The sequence below is a fragment of the Aptenodytes patagonicus genome, chromosome 6, assembly GCF_965638725.1.
Source record: "Aptenodytes patagonicus chromosome 6, bAptPat1.pri.cur, whole genome shotgun sequence".
NCBI lineage: Eukaryota > Metazoa > Chordata > Aves > Sphenisciformes > Spheniscidae > Aptenodytes > Aptenodytes patagonicus.
In genome coordinates, this window is record NC_134954.1 from 62,606,784 (window position 1) to 62,624,398 (window position 17,615).

Below are 17,615 nucleotides of genomic sequence, written 5' to 3' on the forward strand. Positions count from 1 at the left end.
GTGAGCCATGCCCAAATGGACTCTCAGTTAATTTTTCACAGACTTAACTAAATCGGCAAGCCCCAACTACAGGTAAAAATACCTAAAGCATATTCCCACGTATATCTTTAGCTTAGCTCATGTAGATACTCAAGTGCAGGTTGGGAAACCTTTCTTAACTTCATGAATGCTGATATTCTCAAACTACTGACATACAGATGATGCCTTTCATGGGCTGCATTATGGTTCCGAGAGCCCCATTTACACAGGGATAAGAAAAAACACATACATAGAATGAAAAATCCAGCACCAGTGCCAGCACTTAATACAGACGCACACACAACTGTTTAGCAACAGATAGCAAAACAGGAATATACCTGCAGCAGCCTGCTATGACAGCTGTCACCCAAAGGTCTCATATTTGCAACTGCTGCAATGATTTTTTTCTTTAATTATAAAGATGCTATGCAAAAGCATGCCTTTGATTCACAACGGTACATACAGCATAGCAGCTACTTGCTGATAGCAATACTTCTTTATAGAAGTGCCAGAACTCACATCTCTCCACATTCCTGGCTTGAGCTTTGCTCTCTCTGTAGCAAAGACTTATTCTTCTCTGCTTTTCCTCAGGAGGCACCTCATGCAAATCCTGAAGAACCTTTCCATACCACAAGCATGAAGAACACAGTGTGGGGAGTACAGAGGCATAAAGTGTCATGTTTTCAACATTGTGCTTGATTTCTATAAAACCCACCAGCCCCAGGAGGACAGTGAGTTCTGAGGGGCATTAAAAACAATGCCAGAGACAATCTGGAAAGGTCCTGCTAGAAATGGCAGTTTTGGAGGACTCGCAGGAAAAAAAAAAATAAAAAAAATACAAAGGGCACTGAGTCAAGGTGAGCTGGAAGTATGCAACCAGGAAAACTTGCCAATAAAAGGCACTCCTTCAGAACACAATGTTTTGTCTGACTGCTTTATCAGGAAATCAATTTACAACTGCTTCTTATTACTCTGAACTGAAAATGACAGGAGTGCAAAGGCTCTAAATCAAGAAGAAGGTAGGCAGAGTACGGCAGTCCTCATTCACTAAAGGATTAAACATTTTCTACTTTTGTGTTTTAGAGAAATCCAGCCTGTTAGTTTCTTTCCCTGAGGGTGTTTTTTGTTTTGTTGTTTTTATTTTTAAACAGTACAGTTTCTGCTACGCACAGCTAACAACCTTGTGCCAGTTACGCAATGCTCTGGAGCAGTCTGATCTATACAATGATCTTTTTCATGGCGAAAGCTCTCCAGATGGAGATGCCTAAAATTGCTATTTAGGACAAGCCTGCTGCAGAGGAGAATAAGTGTCTTAGATTTCAAAGCAAGGACTTTGGTAACAAAGCCATCACAGGCATATAGAAAAATTCACGTGGCACTTTCCAAGGTTTAGTTCGAACTTGCAACATGTGCAAGGTAGATTAAAAGATCCAGCTTGGAAGTCAATCTATAAAGATTGACTTTAAATGTAATTTCAATTGATCTACTTCAAATGTTATCATGTCACTTTATTTTTGTTTTACTCCAGAAGAATACTTTCAGTTTTACATACAAGTTCTCTCACAAAAGGAAAATGCAATTCACCCTTCCCTTTTCTTCTTCCTCTGCCCCAGCTTCTTTTCAGCAGCATGGCCTCTTTGTCCATTTTCTCCTGTTACTCACCAGTTCCCAGTTCTCCATCATGGCCCAATTTCACCATTCAGTTTTCATACATAATTCTGCTTGAACATGGGCTTTGTGTTCTCCGGTACATTTCAGATGGAGGGAGCACAGTGCCCCCAGTGTGCTCTGCAAAACTATTAAACATGCACTTTTCTACTACAGTACTCATTCTCCCAGAATGAGCAAGGAAATCCTGGGAAGTTGATAAACAGTGGCCTGCAATTCCAGATAGGTCCAAATCCACTTAAGCAGCTCCGTCAGTCTCAACTCTTATTCCCCTCTGCTTCAGCACGTAAAAATCCTGTCTCTTCATACTTGGGAGACATAATATCAATTTGTTCCACTGTCAAGATGGGTCAACATGTTTGCCTGTTAAATTTCACTGTTCCTACATTTCTTCAGCAGGTCCATATTGCTTTCCCAGCAGCAACACTGAAAGGCTCACTCACCTCCTTGTGGGAATCCTTATGTGCTTCCAGCGTTTTCATGATGGTCAACTCTGCATAGTTCTTAAACCTTGCTGGCTGGTTCCGTAAGATCTCTCTCAGGACTCGCAGCGCCAGGGCTCTTATTGAATGCTGTGTCAAGAGAAATCCACATTAGAAAAAGTCACTTCTCAAAACTATAGTTTGAAGTAAATTTTCATAGCTCCCTATGCCACCAGAAATCTTATATCGCTCTACCAGCTCCAGTGGAGTGAGCAGTGTAATCAATATAACTAAAATTTAGAATTGGTCTCCTTGCTTGCTTCTGCACAAAAATTCACATGACTGTTGTCACAGATACAAGAAAGAATCAGAATGACTCTACTTTGTTAAATTCCATACTCTTTTGGCAATGAAGTATAAATGTGTACCCAAAGCAGCATGTCCGCATTACATGAATCTACAAAGAAGCTCAGATCATATTTGTTTTGCCCTTCCTCTTTTGCTTAGCTTTGCGGATATCAAACTGGGCTCCATCCATGCAACAAAGCTGTTTCTCATGTACTAATGCAGTAAAACCAACTCTCTTCCTGTAACTGCTATGGAAATTACTTTCAAGAACAGTCAGTCATTGTAGTCAACACTGACCTATGTGGTAATCCTTTATATCAAAAGATCATTAGCAGAAGGGATTTATAACACCTGCTTCAATTTCATAACTGTTATATTAAGGTTTTGGCCTGTGGCCACTCCAAATAGATTCTATCATTTCAGCAGAGGAATACTTACTTTACTCTATACTCAGCCTTTAAAGCATGTCCTTCACTATTCATCTGCAAAATTCATGCAGTAGCACAATTCACATGTACTTAGATAAAGCCACCGTATCTTCTGATACACGTGTGATGATGCTATGATTAAACATGTAGGACTAGAGCAGCTCATGCTTATACTACGAATGACAACTGAGAAAATGTCAGCCACCTACACTGCTTCAGAGTTAAAATTTGAGAGCGTGCCATATACTTTACAAGGACTATAAGAAATACAATGGATTTGAATCAGATGAAACAAACCCCCCCCCCCCCCAAAATACCAGAAAACTGTGAGTGCTTTGGTGCTTTGAAGCCTAAATATTGTAACATTCAGACAGAGCATGGCTCTGATGTGAAGGCACAGTAGGGTGCTGAGCCTTTACCAAATATCATTGTGCTGCAAGCTGAACAAATAGCCCCAAGTGGAAAAAGCAGAAATCTTGCCTGTAAATTATCACTTCGATCTGCTATCAAAATCAAAGCTGTGATAATAGCACAGCTTTTTTTTTTTTTAATACTTCAAAACAAGATCCCATATAAAAGCAGTTTGGTTTTGATGACATTTTTGCAAGAGACAGAAACCCATCCCATGAGATCTAATAGCCTGGATCTTTAAACCACACAGAGAAAAAAAAATCTATTCTAGGGTGCCTTTATTCTCCTTTTTTTGGGAATGGGTATGATATAGTTAAGAGCTTGTAACTTCATCCTAACTTGGAAGAGAACAACTTCTGAAGTCTTGATAGTTTTTGTGCAAGATTAGAAGATAACTTGTTTTCTGATTCTAGTTCAATTTCCTAGTTATTTGTTACTAACACTCCAGAGGGAAGGGGAAAAACTGGGACACTTCAGAGTAGCTTAAAATTAATCATTGAACACACTGAAAACAAAAGCAGAGTCATCAACCTTCAAAAGAAAAAACAAGCAGTGCAGCATCACTGATGAGATGCCATACAAACGCAGCAGGTTTCACTTAAACTAGTGTGGAGGAACTATCAGCCTAGATGAAGCAATGTACAGGGGAGTTAAGACAAAAATCTACAACTCACATCTTTGTCTCCAAGCGTTTCCAGCAGCAAGAGCAAAATGGTTTTGAAATGTTCCTCCCAAACTCCGAGATTATCTTCCCTTGTGATCTTTAGCAGTTCCAGGAGAGCTCCTTTCCGCTCCTCCACCCTCTCGTTGTGGTTGGAGAGCTCTTTCAGAAGATCAGCCACCAAATCTGAATGGTCAATGGGTACTTCTAGGACAAATGGCAGCAAATCATTTGGGGAAATGGGGAAAAAGATCAAAGATGCCAAGATTACTAACCCTCTACAGAACAAAGTGCATGTAACAAGGGGCCCCCAAAAAATGCATCAAATGCCAGGTGGCCTAAGTCAAGCAGGCAAGAGAATCCGACTAGCCCACAATTTCACCTGAGTTCATAACACAGCTCATGAATCTGCACATGGCTTCTAATGAACCAGGAAGAGATGATGATTGAATTTCATCCAGTTCCAATAATTACTTCTACAAGATGAGAACTGCCACAGTTTTTCCCAGACACACACACCCAAAACGAGCAATCACATGTATGACCTTTAGATCAAAGTACAGTGACTCATCAGTGTACTGCAAAAAAATAAAGCTAAGGTGTAGCATCACTTAAATGAAGTGAAACACGCAGTAACAACGAGCTATTAAGTGAGATGTTTCAGTCAAAGAGTGGAAGGTCCCCAAAATAGTGTCCCTACAGATGCATTTAGATGCTTAAGGGACTAGTTTGAGGGAAACTCTAGGCAAACAAAAATTAAAACTACAGTATAACATTTTCTCAATAGCCACAGATCAGGTTCTGCTGGTACATGAGAACACAGAGTATTTCATATCAAGCCTTGACTCAGATGCAAAGTAATACACAACATATGCATGGGCAGGCACGTATCTGAGAGCACTACCCATACACAAATAAACCAGAAACAGAGCAAGCTGCCTGCAGTTTTATGAGATACGCTGATACGAACCATCCCGAAGCTGATCCATGTCATCATCGAACACTGCTTCCTTCAGGGCAGTCTTGTCATAAGTGTTAATTGTGTCGGCATAAGGATAGGGGTTATATTCTCGAGCACGTGGCCCTGAAAAGGCGCGGGGTGGTTGGGTGTTAAGTAGGGAGGTTTTGTTATCTAGAGCCATCCTTCCACCTTCCACAATGTCACTGCTTCCACGGACATCACTGGTAGGCACAGCGAGGCCACCATCTCGAGAAACCTGGGGGATCAGACAGAAAAGACATAAGACTACTCAAATTCTGTGGAAGCTGTAGCTTTTTTGGAGTTCACCCACCAACATGAAGAGGCATAGAATCGTTTACACGTACATAATACTTGACTAAAACTTAGATTACCACCTCTTTCCCTTATATAACTACAACCGTTCCAAAAATATCTCATGACCATAGGGCAAAAAGCTATGCTAACGTTCCTAAATCTAAGTTAATATTGCTAAAACTGCACAAGCTGGCAAAGATCATAAACTCTGGAACAGGGCTAATTTGCTACAAAAGGGAAAGGAAGCAAAAGCAATGTCCTCCTCATGAAACTTCACAACCCACTGACAGAGAAGATTGGATGATGCTTTGCAAGCTAACATGAAGTGAACAACTGAAGGGTCCTGAAGAAAAATCTCGGACCAAGAATTTTTAGATTTGAAGGCTAACTTAATCTACTAACCTAAACTCGTTTGTCCAGATAGGAAGCAAAACTGTCACAGAATCACAGAATATCTCGAGTTGGAAGGGACCCATATGGATCATCGTTTCAGATTCCCGTAAATTTTGAAGTCCATGTATTTAATTAAAATGAATAGCATCTCACATGGTAGATAATTCTGTAACCATTCATGCAGCATAAAGGTACCATATGAGTTGTACCATATGAGTTGTGCACTTGAAGTGACTATGGGTCCTTCCTATAGATGAAGTAATAAGCCTGTGAGGGAAACCACCCATGCATTTTAAGAACCAGTATTTCCCATTACAGACCTGACTACACACACTTCATGAAAAAGCCATCGTTGAGCCATGCTGAGCCTGGGGAACACTAGCACTGTTTCCTCTGTACATGAGACTCCCACAGAAACCCCATGAGCAGATTTCACAGGAGGCTAGAGTTCAAAGGGAGCAAGGGACTACATTAGTGGGACCCCATAATTTACGTACAAGAAGTTAGCAACCAATAAGCCAAAAACACAAGAATACAGCAGGAATAACCACATTTTGTACACTAACAATCCAAAGCCAGGTTTGAACACAACATTTTAAAATTTCACCTATCTGGGGACATTAATCAATTGAATACTTACAACGTCACAGTCTTTCTTTCCATCACGTTTGATTGGCTCATTCAGGTCCTCTTGACTACGGAAACTAAATTTTTCAATTGCTTCTGTGACTCCACGAAGAGAGCTGTAGATTTCATCAGAATTTAGGTTCTCCGTGTCATAATCCAGCATACTAAAGACCAAACGTATATGAAATGTTACATATGAAATTGGAATCCGCTTTTGACTTAACAAAAACAATGCCAAGTCGAAGACAGATGATTTGGTGTACCCATTCTAACAGTGACTTGTAACAAAACATGGATGGAATCAAAGCAGACTTCGGGTCTGAGTCTCCCCTCAAACAGGGCTAAATCTAGGAGAAGCTCCACTGCAATCAGTGGTGTTACATCGCTGTAAGTGAGGGGAAATCAGGTCCACTGTTTGTTACATTCCACAGCAGTGAGTGTGCTAGCTTCTGTAAACCAAAAAAAACTATCCCCAGCATGGTAATGGTGTTATTTGAAAAGGAAAATAAAGAAAAGCAATCACTATGAGAACTCAAAGGGTTGTGACAGCTGGTGGAAATGAAATCAATGAAATTTGAGTTTCATAATGTATCAAATATATTCCATCAATGGATTCAAATGTGAGATTTAAATGGAAAGGAAAATGTACCTTGACGTAAACCTTAGTCTAACATGTCCCATTTTCATTTATAGAGTAGTAAAACCAAAACCACTTGCACGATGTTGTGATAAAAGATGCATTTCAGTATTGAGCCTAAGTTTGGGAATGCTCTCACTCAAATCTGATGCTTTCTTGCAGTCTGTCTGTTCCTCAGAAATTCCTCAGCAGCATAAAGCCACACAAGTTTTGGGATTACTTGAAGAGTTACCCAAAATTAAGTGCCATGAAAAAATGCCTGGCATGCAAGGGCAGATAATATGAAAAGATGTGGCTAAGAAGAGAAGCTCCTACAAGGTTGGAGGAAATGAAAAGGCATTATTGGCAGGACTTGCTCTATCTAGGAGGAAAAGTTGAGTTTGCATGACAATCATTTTTCCAAGAGAGATTTAACGAAGTGACCCAGTAACCGAGAACAATTTCTCTGGTGGAGACTCAGATCTTAGTAGAGCCAGAAGCAAATAAACCAAAAGAATTTGAGACATTTATGTCAAGTTGTTTGTCAATAAATGGCAAGAAGCAGCTCCCTACAGGGGTGGATTACTATTTCTTAACAGCTGGGGAAAGATGACAGGATGGGCTTGGAGGAGGATGGCTGAACAAAGAGCTGTGTTCCTTTTCCACAAAAGAAAGATGGGGGGGGATAAAACCAGAAAATCCCTCCTGGGGTATGGGAATGCTGGGTACACAGCTATAATTTTCAATAGAAAATTCTAACATCCTAGAAGTAGGATATTAAATATCTAGAACCGCTACTTCTTTTTTCTGGAAGAAATTCAGGAACTTCAGACAGAGGATAAGATTGGTGCTGCCCGATTCCTTCGGGATTAACACACTGAAAATAGCCATAATCCCTGGCTCCCAAGCAACACACTCACTCTATGATCACACAAGCATCAGCACCATGTATTCTGGCAAAGAAACCAAAGAACAACTCCCCAACTTTAAACAGTGTCTGTCAGGCCAGGAAGAAAGAGAAACGACTTAAAGAACAGACCAAGACCAGGAAACAAAAGCTGTTTATAAATCTACAGAAGTCAAAGTATCTAGGGCTTTTCAGACAGCTGAATGATACTAATGCACTGTGATGGCTTTCCAGACAAAAGTGAAGGCAGTTTTTAGATTCTTTATAAGTATCAGGCAGGGATAGGACAACCTTTGTTTCATATGATCTCGAAAATATTAATTTTGAGCTCAAGCATGTTTAATTCATAGATCTTAAGGGGTTCCTCATACAATATTATGTGAGTAATGAAACCACAATTCAAGAAGGTATACATGTGACTGCACCCATGTACCCACACCAAGAGATGACATGACTTACCAAAGATCACAGAATGAAATCCGTGGCAAAAAAAATGAGAAATAATCACAGATATACTGACACTAAATCTTCTGCTAAAATCATCGCTTCTTTCCTCAGGGATAAATTTTGCTCTATACTGCTACCAAAGAATAGATCAAAGTACAGACTCTGCAATGCTAAAGGACTGAAGCAATTTCTCAACAAAGAGCCACCAATCTGACACATTTTTCAAAGCACAAAACCACATTTTAATAAAAATCTAAAGAATCCAGTGATTTCATATGTCAAGAGTAAGCCTGTGTAGGAGATCACATTATGGCTGTGTAGTTCTACATGAACGAAAACTCTACATATGAACACACACATCTATTGACAGTATGTGTGCAGGAATACTTCACAGACAACACAATGGGGGGAATAAAAAATAAAATGGTACTACACCCACCTTTCAGGAAAAAAAAAAGGGGTACAAAAGGAAAAAAAAAACCTATGACCCATGCAGAAAACTAGAGGAAAGTCACAGGATGAATAAGAAGTGAGTAGAGATGAGCAGCGTTTAGGGATGTCACAACATTATTTTCCATCTTCTGCTGCACTAAAACAATGCAGCTCTCTACAAGTTTATCAAGATACAATTTGACAGCTTTCCAGTCTGACATAAAACACATTTTACTTCCATAAACTATTATTCAGTTTCCAGACCAAACTATGTGCAAGTAATCAACAGTTTAGCATCCTCAAGCAGTACACAGTAACCCACTTCCTTGCACTTTCAGGCTCTGGGCTGGAATATACGTCAAATTATTCCAAAACTTGGTGTCAGCTAATGAAAGGAGGAAAAAAATTCTCAACTAGTTTACCTCCAAAAATCAAAATGGATCTCTTCCACAGATATCTTAGTGTCCTGGAAGAGTCAGAACATTGATTTAAAGTGTTAATTCTGCAGGTATTCACAGAGGTACAGACTATGGGATTCTATTTTCTCTCTCAGACACCACAGATTCCAAGATTTTGAGCCCTCAAAGAACAATTTGTTTGCTTTTCTTTCAATAGTTTTTCATTACGAACGTCTTGCTCCAAGGAAAGACTATATATCGTCCTTTCTCAGGTGATGGGTATATTTAAGTCAGGAGAAACCACATCTACAGAAAGCCTGTTATCAGGGTATAAACTTAAAAAAATCCAAGGAATTTAACATAGAGATCTGACAAATTAGACTCGTATTCAGAAGGGTTTTTTTGATTAAAACCAGTGTACAGCTTTAGTCCACTATACTGACTGAAGATCAGTATGCAGATTGGAACAAAGTGTGAGGGCGTAGGAGTAGGAAGATGTCAAAATTAGCAATCGATAACCTCTAAATCTTGTGGTGAGGACAGTTTTAATTTCAATACTACAAATTTCCAAGATGTTCCACAATCACATTGTGCAAACAGCTAGCAAAATCATATATGCAAGCTTCATCCTCATTGTCTTATGGATATTCACTACCGCAGATGTGAAATCACTACTGAGCTCTATTTGCCTGTTTGAAAGTACTCATGTGCCGCTTGCACAGTGTAGCCAAGTTGAAAGACCTTTTGCCCGTGCTACCATAATGCAACCGGTACCTGACGAAAGTGCTCAGCAACTGTGTTCTGCGTTGGAAACCAACTGTGAAATTTACACCCGTTCAGGAACCTGGCAGGGAGGAAGAGTCTGGAAAAATCCACTTTTTTTTTTTTCCACCTGCATGCCACATCTTCCCCAAGCAGCAAGTGGCTGCCTGCCACTCCGCTCTCTGAAAGCTATCATCATCTCCTTTCCTTTTCCAACCAAAGCCTCTACAAATACTTTCCCACATTTGAACAAATCCCACAGTGTGAAAGGTAAATAATACTGTGACACCTCAGACAAGTTGGTTTAACAGGTAGCTTGTTACCTGGGAGAGTAAGAGCGTCTGAAAGTCTTGTGGGAAGGAGCAGTGGGGATGGAGTTAGGCTGAGAAAGGGGAGGGGGGTGCTTCGACAGCCCATCTGCACTCCAACCCCAGAACCGACTGCCGTGATCAGAGGAGAAACGAAAGAGAGAAAAAACAGAGAAAGGAGAGGGAGAAAAAAAAGAAACTATAATCTGAGTGGCTTAGTGCTGTCATGCTGCCTTGGAGAGAGAGAAAAAAATTAATAGAAACAAAATTAAACAAGAATACTCCATTGAGCCTCACAAGTCATTGTTTTGGCCTTTATTATTCATTTCTACTTTTATTCCTAACATAACAATATGGTTCACACAAAAATAGTCCCTGCTTGTACTAACCAGTAAATTTTACAAACAGATATAGCCTCTATAAACAACTCTTGAAATGCTCTAAGTAAACAATCCCTGACCACGCATCTGTATTCAAACTCTAAGCAGGTATTTGCAAGCAACAGGATCTCCCTGGAAGAAAGGAAAGTTGAAGCTGATTTTATCAGACACACAAAGGTAGCTTGTCAAATTTGGCTCCTGGTGCCTCTTACAGAGCCTGCAATCAGGCCCTAAACAATCAGCAAACCTCTTCAGGGCTTAAGATCTGATCCTATTTCACCAGATTCAAACCGATCCCAAATATGCAGCAAGTGAAAGTCAGTCTAGAGTGTAAACTTATCATGTAAATTGGGGACTTGGCCCAGGTCTCAGCAGACAAACCTGGAAAGACTGGATGAAACCAGCCTCTAAGTCAATTCAGATCTCTCATCAAACTTCCACAAACCACTTCTGGTTACTGTTTGATCTTGCATCTTTGGGTCAAGGCATCCATCCCTGTGCCAATTTGTCTAACCTTTGCTTTTGTCCTGTTCCCTTTATGGTACATGGATTTTCAAAATCATCTTCTAAATGAGAATATAGACACTTGAGCTGGTGGAGTATTCAGGACACCACTTTGTTTCTATTAAGTTTAAGTACACTGCCTCGGAAAGTCACATTTGTGTATACACAAGTGAAAGATATTGCAAGATCAGAAGTGGCAAACAAGTCAAGAATTGCTCCAGTGCAAACAGCAGCAAAGCCAGCTGAAAACTTCTCTGAAGAGTGGTGTCAAGAAATTCACTCATTAACCAGCAATCAAAACCATAGTTATTACATGCAACTATTATGGAAATACACCAGACACCCAGACTGCTGATCAGAAGTTTCACAGCTCAGGTCTCACCTACCTGCAAACGGGCCACCAAACAATGCAGGTTTGTCCTTATTGTATAACGTGGATGGTTTATTTTAATTCTTTTTCCATGCCCTGCCTTGCTCAACTTAATACTGAAACTGTCAAATTTTATTTTTAATGGTATTTTCTATTGTCAGTAAAAAACCAAGCACATAAACTTACATAGCCAAATAAAATTGTCAGCCTTTTATTTTGATGCATTTCTTCTAAAGATCTTTGAAGGCCTAAATTTGGGTTTTTAGTAATTGGAACTAAGCACAGGTTTCTGGGCTACTAGTAAAGGCAGAAACAGCAAGGCAAACCTATTCGTTTGATATTCCTTCAAATATTTCTACAGAATTCTAGGTGAAAATTCACAACCTGAACGTAACATTTGAGTTTACAGAAGTTCATTTGCCATTCAGAACAGTATTCCTACACTGGAGGACTTCACAACTTAGTATTTTCCTTTTTACCATACGACATCATTTACTAAATCTCAGAAGATTTTCTCTGTCCAACACAAACTCAAGCCATTCATCTGAGCATTGCCCAGGAAACATTCTTCCCTCTCAGTCAGAAGTCTGGGTTTTTTCCTATTATTTTCAGTCTTCCCAAGCGCCCTCCCCCCTGCTTTTTCTTCTTCAGAAAACACCTCTTTCCTCCATAACTCCTCTCCCCAAAAACTAAAACTGTCAAGACAAAAAAAGCAGGTACAAATGCAGAAGTAACTCACAGATGCAGTGGATATGTTCTAGTGATCATGAAGCAGAACTGGATGGAGCAAATGAAAGCAGGAGAAGGAAGGACTCTGCCCAAGGCCCTGAAAGCACCTTCTGAAAGTTACCCTTCTGAAGACACTAACATCAGGGGATACTTAAGCAGATGTTATCATCTGGATAGACAAATTAGCTGTTTGCATCAGCAAAGTCCAGTTCAACCAAAACATTCAAAATCTATCCTGAGAGCTCAAATACGTGTACACACAAATACACACACACAAAAAAATAAAAGATCAGTCACCTGGAATTCAGTTGTGATGGCAATAATACGGGAGAAGTAATGTGACCTAAGGGCCATGGCATACATACATACTATAGAAAGTCAGTATCAGTGAAGCCTTGCTGATTAATACTGAGGATATTGCCCACAAACCATTAGTAATATGGGAGAGCAGTTATGCTTAGCAGCGTTTTTATATTCCTACAGGACCCAAACTATCCCTTCGACACATATCCCAGCCCCAAAAACATATACGTCTCTAGATAAGATTCCTCCAACCTGTGCATCAAGAAAAAATTCAAAGGAAAGTATAATCTTCAAAACCAAAGCTGGCATTAAGAACTGGAGATAATCCTTCAACTGACTGCATTCGGGCTGCCTGTACAAGACACAGGCATGGACAAAGTAAGCAGGGCCTGCACATGGAGCACCCCAGGAAGCAATGGGCAAACACAACCTCGGTACAATGGCACCCCTTTGGCAATGGGTCCCATAAAAATGTAAAGCCAAGCCTAGTGTCAGAGGAGGGCTACACAGAGAAACTGTGGGAATCTTTATACTTTTACACTGCTATCAGAATGACTCAGGTGTGCTCATTTTCCAAGTCTGTAGAGAGAAAAGTGACATTTTTACACCACTGATGAATAGCAAATGACAAGCATTTGTAATGGAAACATAACACAGAAGCTCTATACCAACAACTGCAATACTGCAGTGTACCCTACTTCCAGTAATCTGTTAGCACATCTTCCAAAGCCTTTTTTCTGAAAGAAGGACGACCACATGTACTCTTCAGAAACAGAGCTAAATTCTCCCTTGTTCTGTAAGTCAGGACCATGCTCAAACTGTGCTACACAAGACATTTTCAAGAAGGATGCAGTCCAGCAGAGCAACAGAAGCTACTGCCACTGATTTGCAGTACTTGCCACCGCCTTTTCTGCAAATGGTAAAAATCTGGAGCTACTGTTACTGCTCAGAGGTCACTCACCAAAAAAAGTAGAACTTCTCCCCTGAATATTTTAAAGGGCTTTTACAGCAGCTTCCACCTTCACCTATCATTGAAGAGTAACTTTTACACATCACTCTTGAATAACTAAATCCAGCAAGGAAGCAGGACACGCTTCTTGAAAAGACACCTAAATTTTTGGATCAACATCCCCAAGAACTCCATGGAAAATTGAAGGAATGATTGTTTTCTAAAGGAAATTCCTGGACCACTGCACCAGTGGCAGTTTTGGTCTTGACAACATAATGGCAGAATACTCTGGAATTACACGCCCTCTCTAACTATTCCTTGAGAACACATCACATGGGGGAAAAAACTCCAGTTCCTAAACCCAAAATGCTAGAAAACAACAGCAACAACAAAGTATGAAGTGTATGCTGAATGCTTTAATCAATGTTTTGATACGTGCATCCTGACATCAAGAGGTGAGAAGAATGCAAAGACAAACTGAAAAGCAGTGAGTGAAGTGGCAAAACAGTTGTGTCCCAATGATAAAACCCAAAAAGCATGGTAAAAGGTCATGGATTTATAAAATAGGTGCCACATGCAAACAACAGGGCCAGCAAAGCCACAACGTAACCACAGGGAGACATATCTCAGTTTATAATTTCCCATGACAGAAATCAGCAGGGCAACAATGCTCAAACTAGTCAAAAAGGAAGCAATATAGTTGGAACCATTCCCCTGAAACTCTACCACTTAATTTCTTAATGAAACCTTTGTTGAAAAAAACTCATAATAGGCAACTTGACCTTGGCTTGCCACCTCTTGGTCTAGTTTTGGATTACAGCAGATTTAAGGGTCACAAAGATGTATTTAGATATCCAAAATTTTTTTCAGGAAACTCCATGTGCTCCTCATATGCTGCTGGAATTAGTATAACTACTCATTAAAGACTAAAAGCCTGTGTTTTTCCTGACACATGGGAACTCGCTTGTCTAAGCATCCTGCCAGACAGGGTTTAGCAAGTCATGACAGGGCTGATCAACAGATTTCAGTGTAAATTATTATACTGGACTACGAACTGCAGTCCTCACCCAACATGTTTCCTTCTGTCTCTTCTGTGACAAAGGGAAGTGACCTCCCATGTGGAGACAGGACAGGCAGACAAGAGCAGCAGCTTTTAAGCTTTCCCAGCATGAATCAAAGCTTGTCCAGGTAACAACCTAATACTTTCCTCCAATATTTCTACAGTTCCAGAGCATATTGTTTAAATTCCTATCTCCTCTGCTCTAAGTTTTTATGGTGCAAAACATGTACGTTCCCAATATCCAAGAATCCATGTTTGCTCAGTAAAAGGTTTTGGAGTGGACCAATATATTCTAGGGTAGCATCTGCAGGTTCAGCAAAACACCTGGTTGCAATAGACCTGCTGCCCAAAGGATCAGGCCACCGTTCTGCTGGTGAGCAGCCAGGATGATTTGAGAGGTATTCAGCACTGAAACACAGTCATCACCACTGCTTGTTCTGCATCCTCACAAAGCGTAAGAGGGGAACAGGAGATTCAGTACTTCTCTCGGCAGCACAAGCACTGTACTACGGTCAGATGAATTACTGATCACAAGGGCACACCTCAAAAATAGACACAATCTGAAACCCTTGACCTGAAAGTCATCATATACTTTGTGATATTTGCAACCTCAGCAAGACCTCATTTCTAATGCTGCCATTTAATATTACCTTTATTGAACCCACAAATGTGATTCTGGAGAAGGCCTAGTTATGAAAGAAAATTAGTATTATATGAAAAGACATTAAGATTACACAGATAACATGAGGACTGAACACTGAATTCAATCACCAACCATGTATTATCATGTTCAAACCCTGTTTCTTTGGAGCAATCTACCATAAACTTTTGGTCTTGTTTTTGCTTTCAAAGTGAGTCATATTCTGCAAATGCACACTCACTGTTGAAATCCTTTAATATTTTGCAAGTGGTTTAATTAGCCTGCCACATTACCTTGGAGACAGTCCACCATGGGAACAGTTGGTAGGTGAAGTTAAGGGGCTGGTTCTGCTACTGGAGTGCCGGGAAGGAGTCCGACCAAGGGTATTGCTGGGGGAACCCTGGCACAGAAGCAGGAAGACAGGGATTAGCAACATGTTGCAATGCACGGGCAGGAGTACACAACAACAGGTCCAAATATTGCCTTTGTTTGTGCTAGACAAGCTTAGTGCAGTTTTGGTTCTGGCTCTTGACCTAAAAATCTGCAGCCATGGTTCACATAGTCATTAATATGTTCTTGAAGGTACTGCTCTGAGGATAAAGAAAGCATATGTACACTTTTCTTCACTCCACAGAACCTGCAATTTTAACTACACAACACGTACGGCCTGCAAATATTGCCAGAGAAATGGTTTATCAATCTACCAGGTTATCTAGCTTCTCAGATACTATTTTCCAGGCTCCAAAGCATGCAGACCATTACCCTGGCAATTTAGCAATTTAATTATGCAGCTATTTTCTGCATTGTCTAAAGCACTCTGATTGTACTTGTTATAAGCATAAGCAAGCAATCTAACTTATCATTTTTCCACTGCACAATCATTTATACCACAGCAAAATGAGTAGAAATTGCTCCCAATTGTGACTCTCTTCACACAGGTCGAAGGTACTAGAGAATCCAGTCCGTTTGCCTGGAAGCCTAATGCTGCAGTTCTAGCTTACACAAAGGTCTACTTTGTCCCTATAGAAGTGCAAAGATAGGAGGGTTCATATTCCAGCAAGTTTCACAAGATTTCCACATAAAAAAGGCAAAAAATACCCTAATCCTTGCTGCTGTGGGGAGAAAAGAAGTTTAGAAGCACGCTTAAATCCTCTACTAACAAATTCCCTCAGAGAAATAAAAACAAGAGCTTCATGTAAAACCAAAACATAAGGTAATAGGTGTAGACTGAGGAGACCTTGTAGGTCACAAATATCCTGCAAGCTTCTTAGTAGACAGTATATCTGTTATTAAACTGCTTTTAATAGTAGTGGTAAACCCAGAAAATCTGTGGTATAAGGATTTCTGTTTTAGCCAAAAAGTTGTTACTGGCAGGATTTTCAAAAGCACCAACTTGAAAGCACAAATGCCACCAACTTTCATGCCCCTCTCAGTAGTTTTTTTTATCTGTACTAGTTATGACTATATTAAATTTAAAAATAACCGAGTTTTTTGTTTTAACAGTCCCTATAAAAGCAACAAACAGAAGCCTCTGTTGCCATATTGCTTCAAGACAACAGCTACAGCTAATTCATGCTACTGAACATCTGCAACAGCTTATCAATGAGCTGCTGTCTTTGGGGCTCTGCTGCTTGCAAGGACAAGGGCCTCTCACCACACTGGTGTTACTGGAGTTCTTGAGGTGGTTGTGCAGAAGCTTGGTAGCACCATCCTGGAATGTTTTTGGCAAGGCACCAAGTAACATGGTAAACTCAGGAGTATTCAATTCAAAGAGAGAAATCAGGACTATTTGTGCTGCCTGAAAAGAAGAATAAAGAAAAGACCATCAGTTTTATTCTTTGAAAAGAGTATGCATTCTGTTGGTAACAATCCTTATGGTAAACGACGCATGTTTCATTCAAAAAGAAGACTCCCATACTAGACAAATTTTTTGACATATTCCTTGTGATGTGTCATAAGGAATTGCTAACTGCTATAGTTAACTTTTTAGTTCTTAGAGCTTACAATATACTTTTGCATTTATATCATTAACTTCTCAGATGTGAAGTGTACAGCTACTCACAGCTAGTGAGAAAAATCTTACCATTGTCCTGTCTAGCACGTATTTCAATTGAACAAGTTACTGCAAAAATTTACAGGAAGCAAACACCACCAGAAGCTCAGATAAGTATGAAGAATCTAGGACTGCAATTTGTCATTCCCATGCTTTCTATTTTAAATGTGAATGGGACTAGTTCTCTTCCCACCCAACCTCTCCTCTTTCTAAGGATCTGACAAGTTTGTTTCATCAGATAGAAAATCCCTGCTTCTATTTTCCCACCTCTCCTTGCAAGTCTCACCGTTGAGGCTGCTCCAGCAACAGAAGACTCCATCTCAAGTGGAAGATCTACTGGGATGGTGATAACCACCTTTCTCTCATCCATGGACAGGCTAAGCCCTACCAGACTCCCTAAATTTAGTAAGTGAAACCAGGGTACCACTGATACGATTGAAAATTTTACCAATAATTTCACTGGACAGGGTTTGTCCTATCTGCCTGGAAGAATAGCTGCCAGAAC

General features: G+C 40.1%; 1 protein-coding gene across 10 annotated transcripts in view; it reads right to left on the reverse strand.

Annotated features, from left to right (window-relative positions):
• CLASP1 (cytoplasmic linker associated protein 1) overlaps positions 1-17,615 on the reverse strand; it is a 188,947-nt gene that overhangs the window by 17,719 nt on the left and 153,613 nt on the right. For 7 of the 10 annotated variants that reach the window (XM_076342950.1, XM_076342948.1, XM_076342946.1 and 4 more), the window contains 7 exons: positions 16,712-16,855; positions 15,351-15,457; positions 10,138-10,254; positions 6,266-6,416; positions 4,927-5,173; positions 3,970-4,163; positions 2,130-2,258 (listed from right to left, as the gene is read on the reverse strand). In XM_076342950.1, coding sequence (XP_076199065.1) covers positions 2,130-2,258; positions 3,970-4,163; positions 4,927-5,173; positions 6,266-6,416; positions 10,138-10,254; positions 15,351-15,457; positions 16,712-16,855 — 1,089 coding nt within the window. The remainder of the gene's footprint in view (positions 1-2,129; positions 2,259-3,969; positions 4,164-4,926; positions 5,174-6,265; positions 6,417-10,137; positions 10,255-15,350; positions 15,458-16,711; positions 16,856-17,615) is intronic. The other 3 variants (XM_076342952.1, XM_076342951.1, XM_076342953.1) reach the window with 2 other exon arrangements.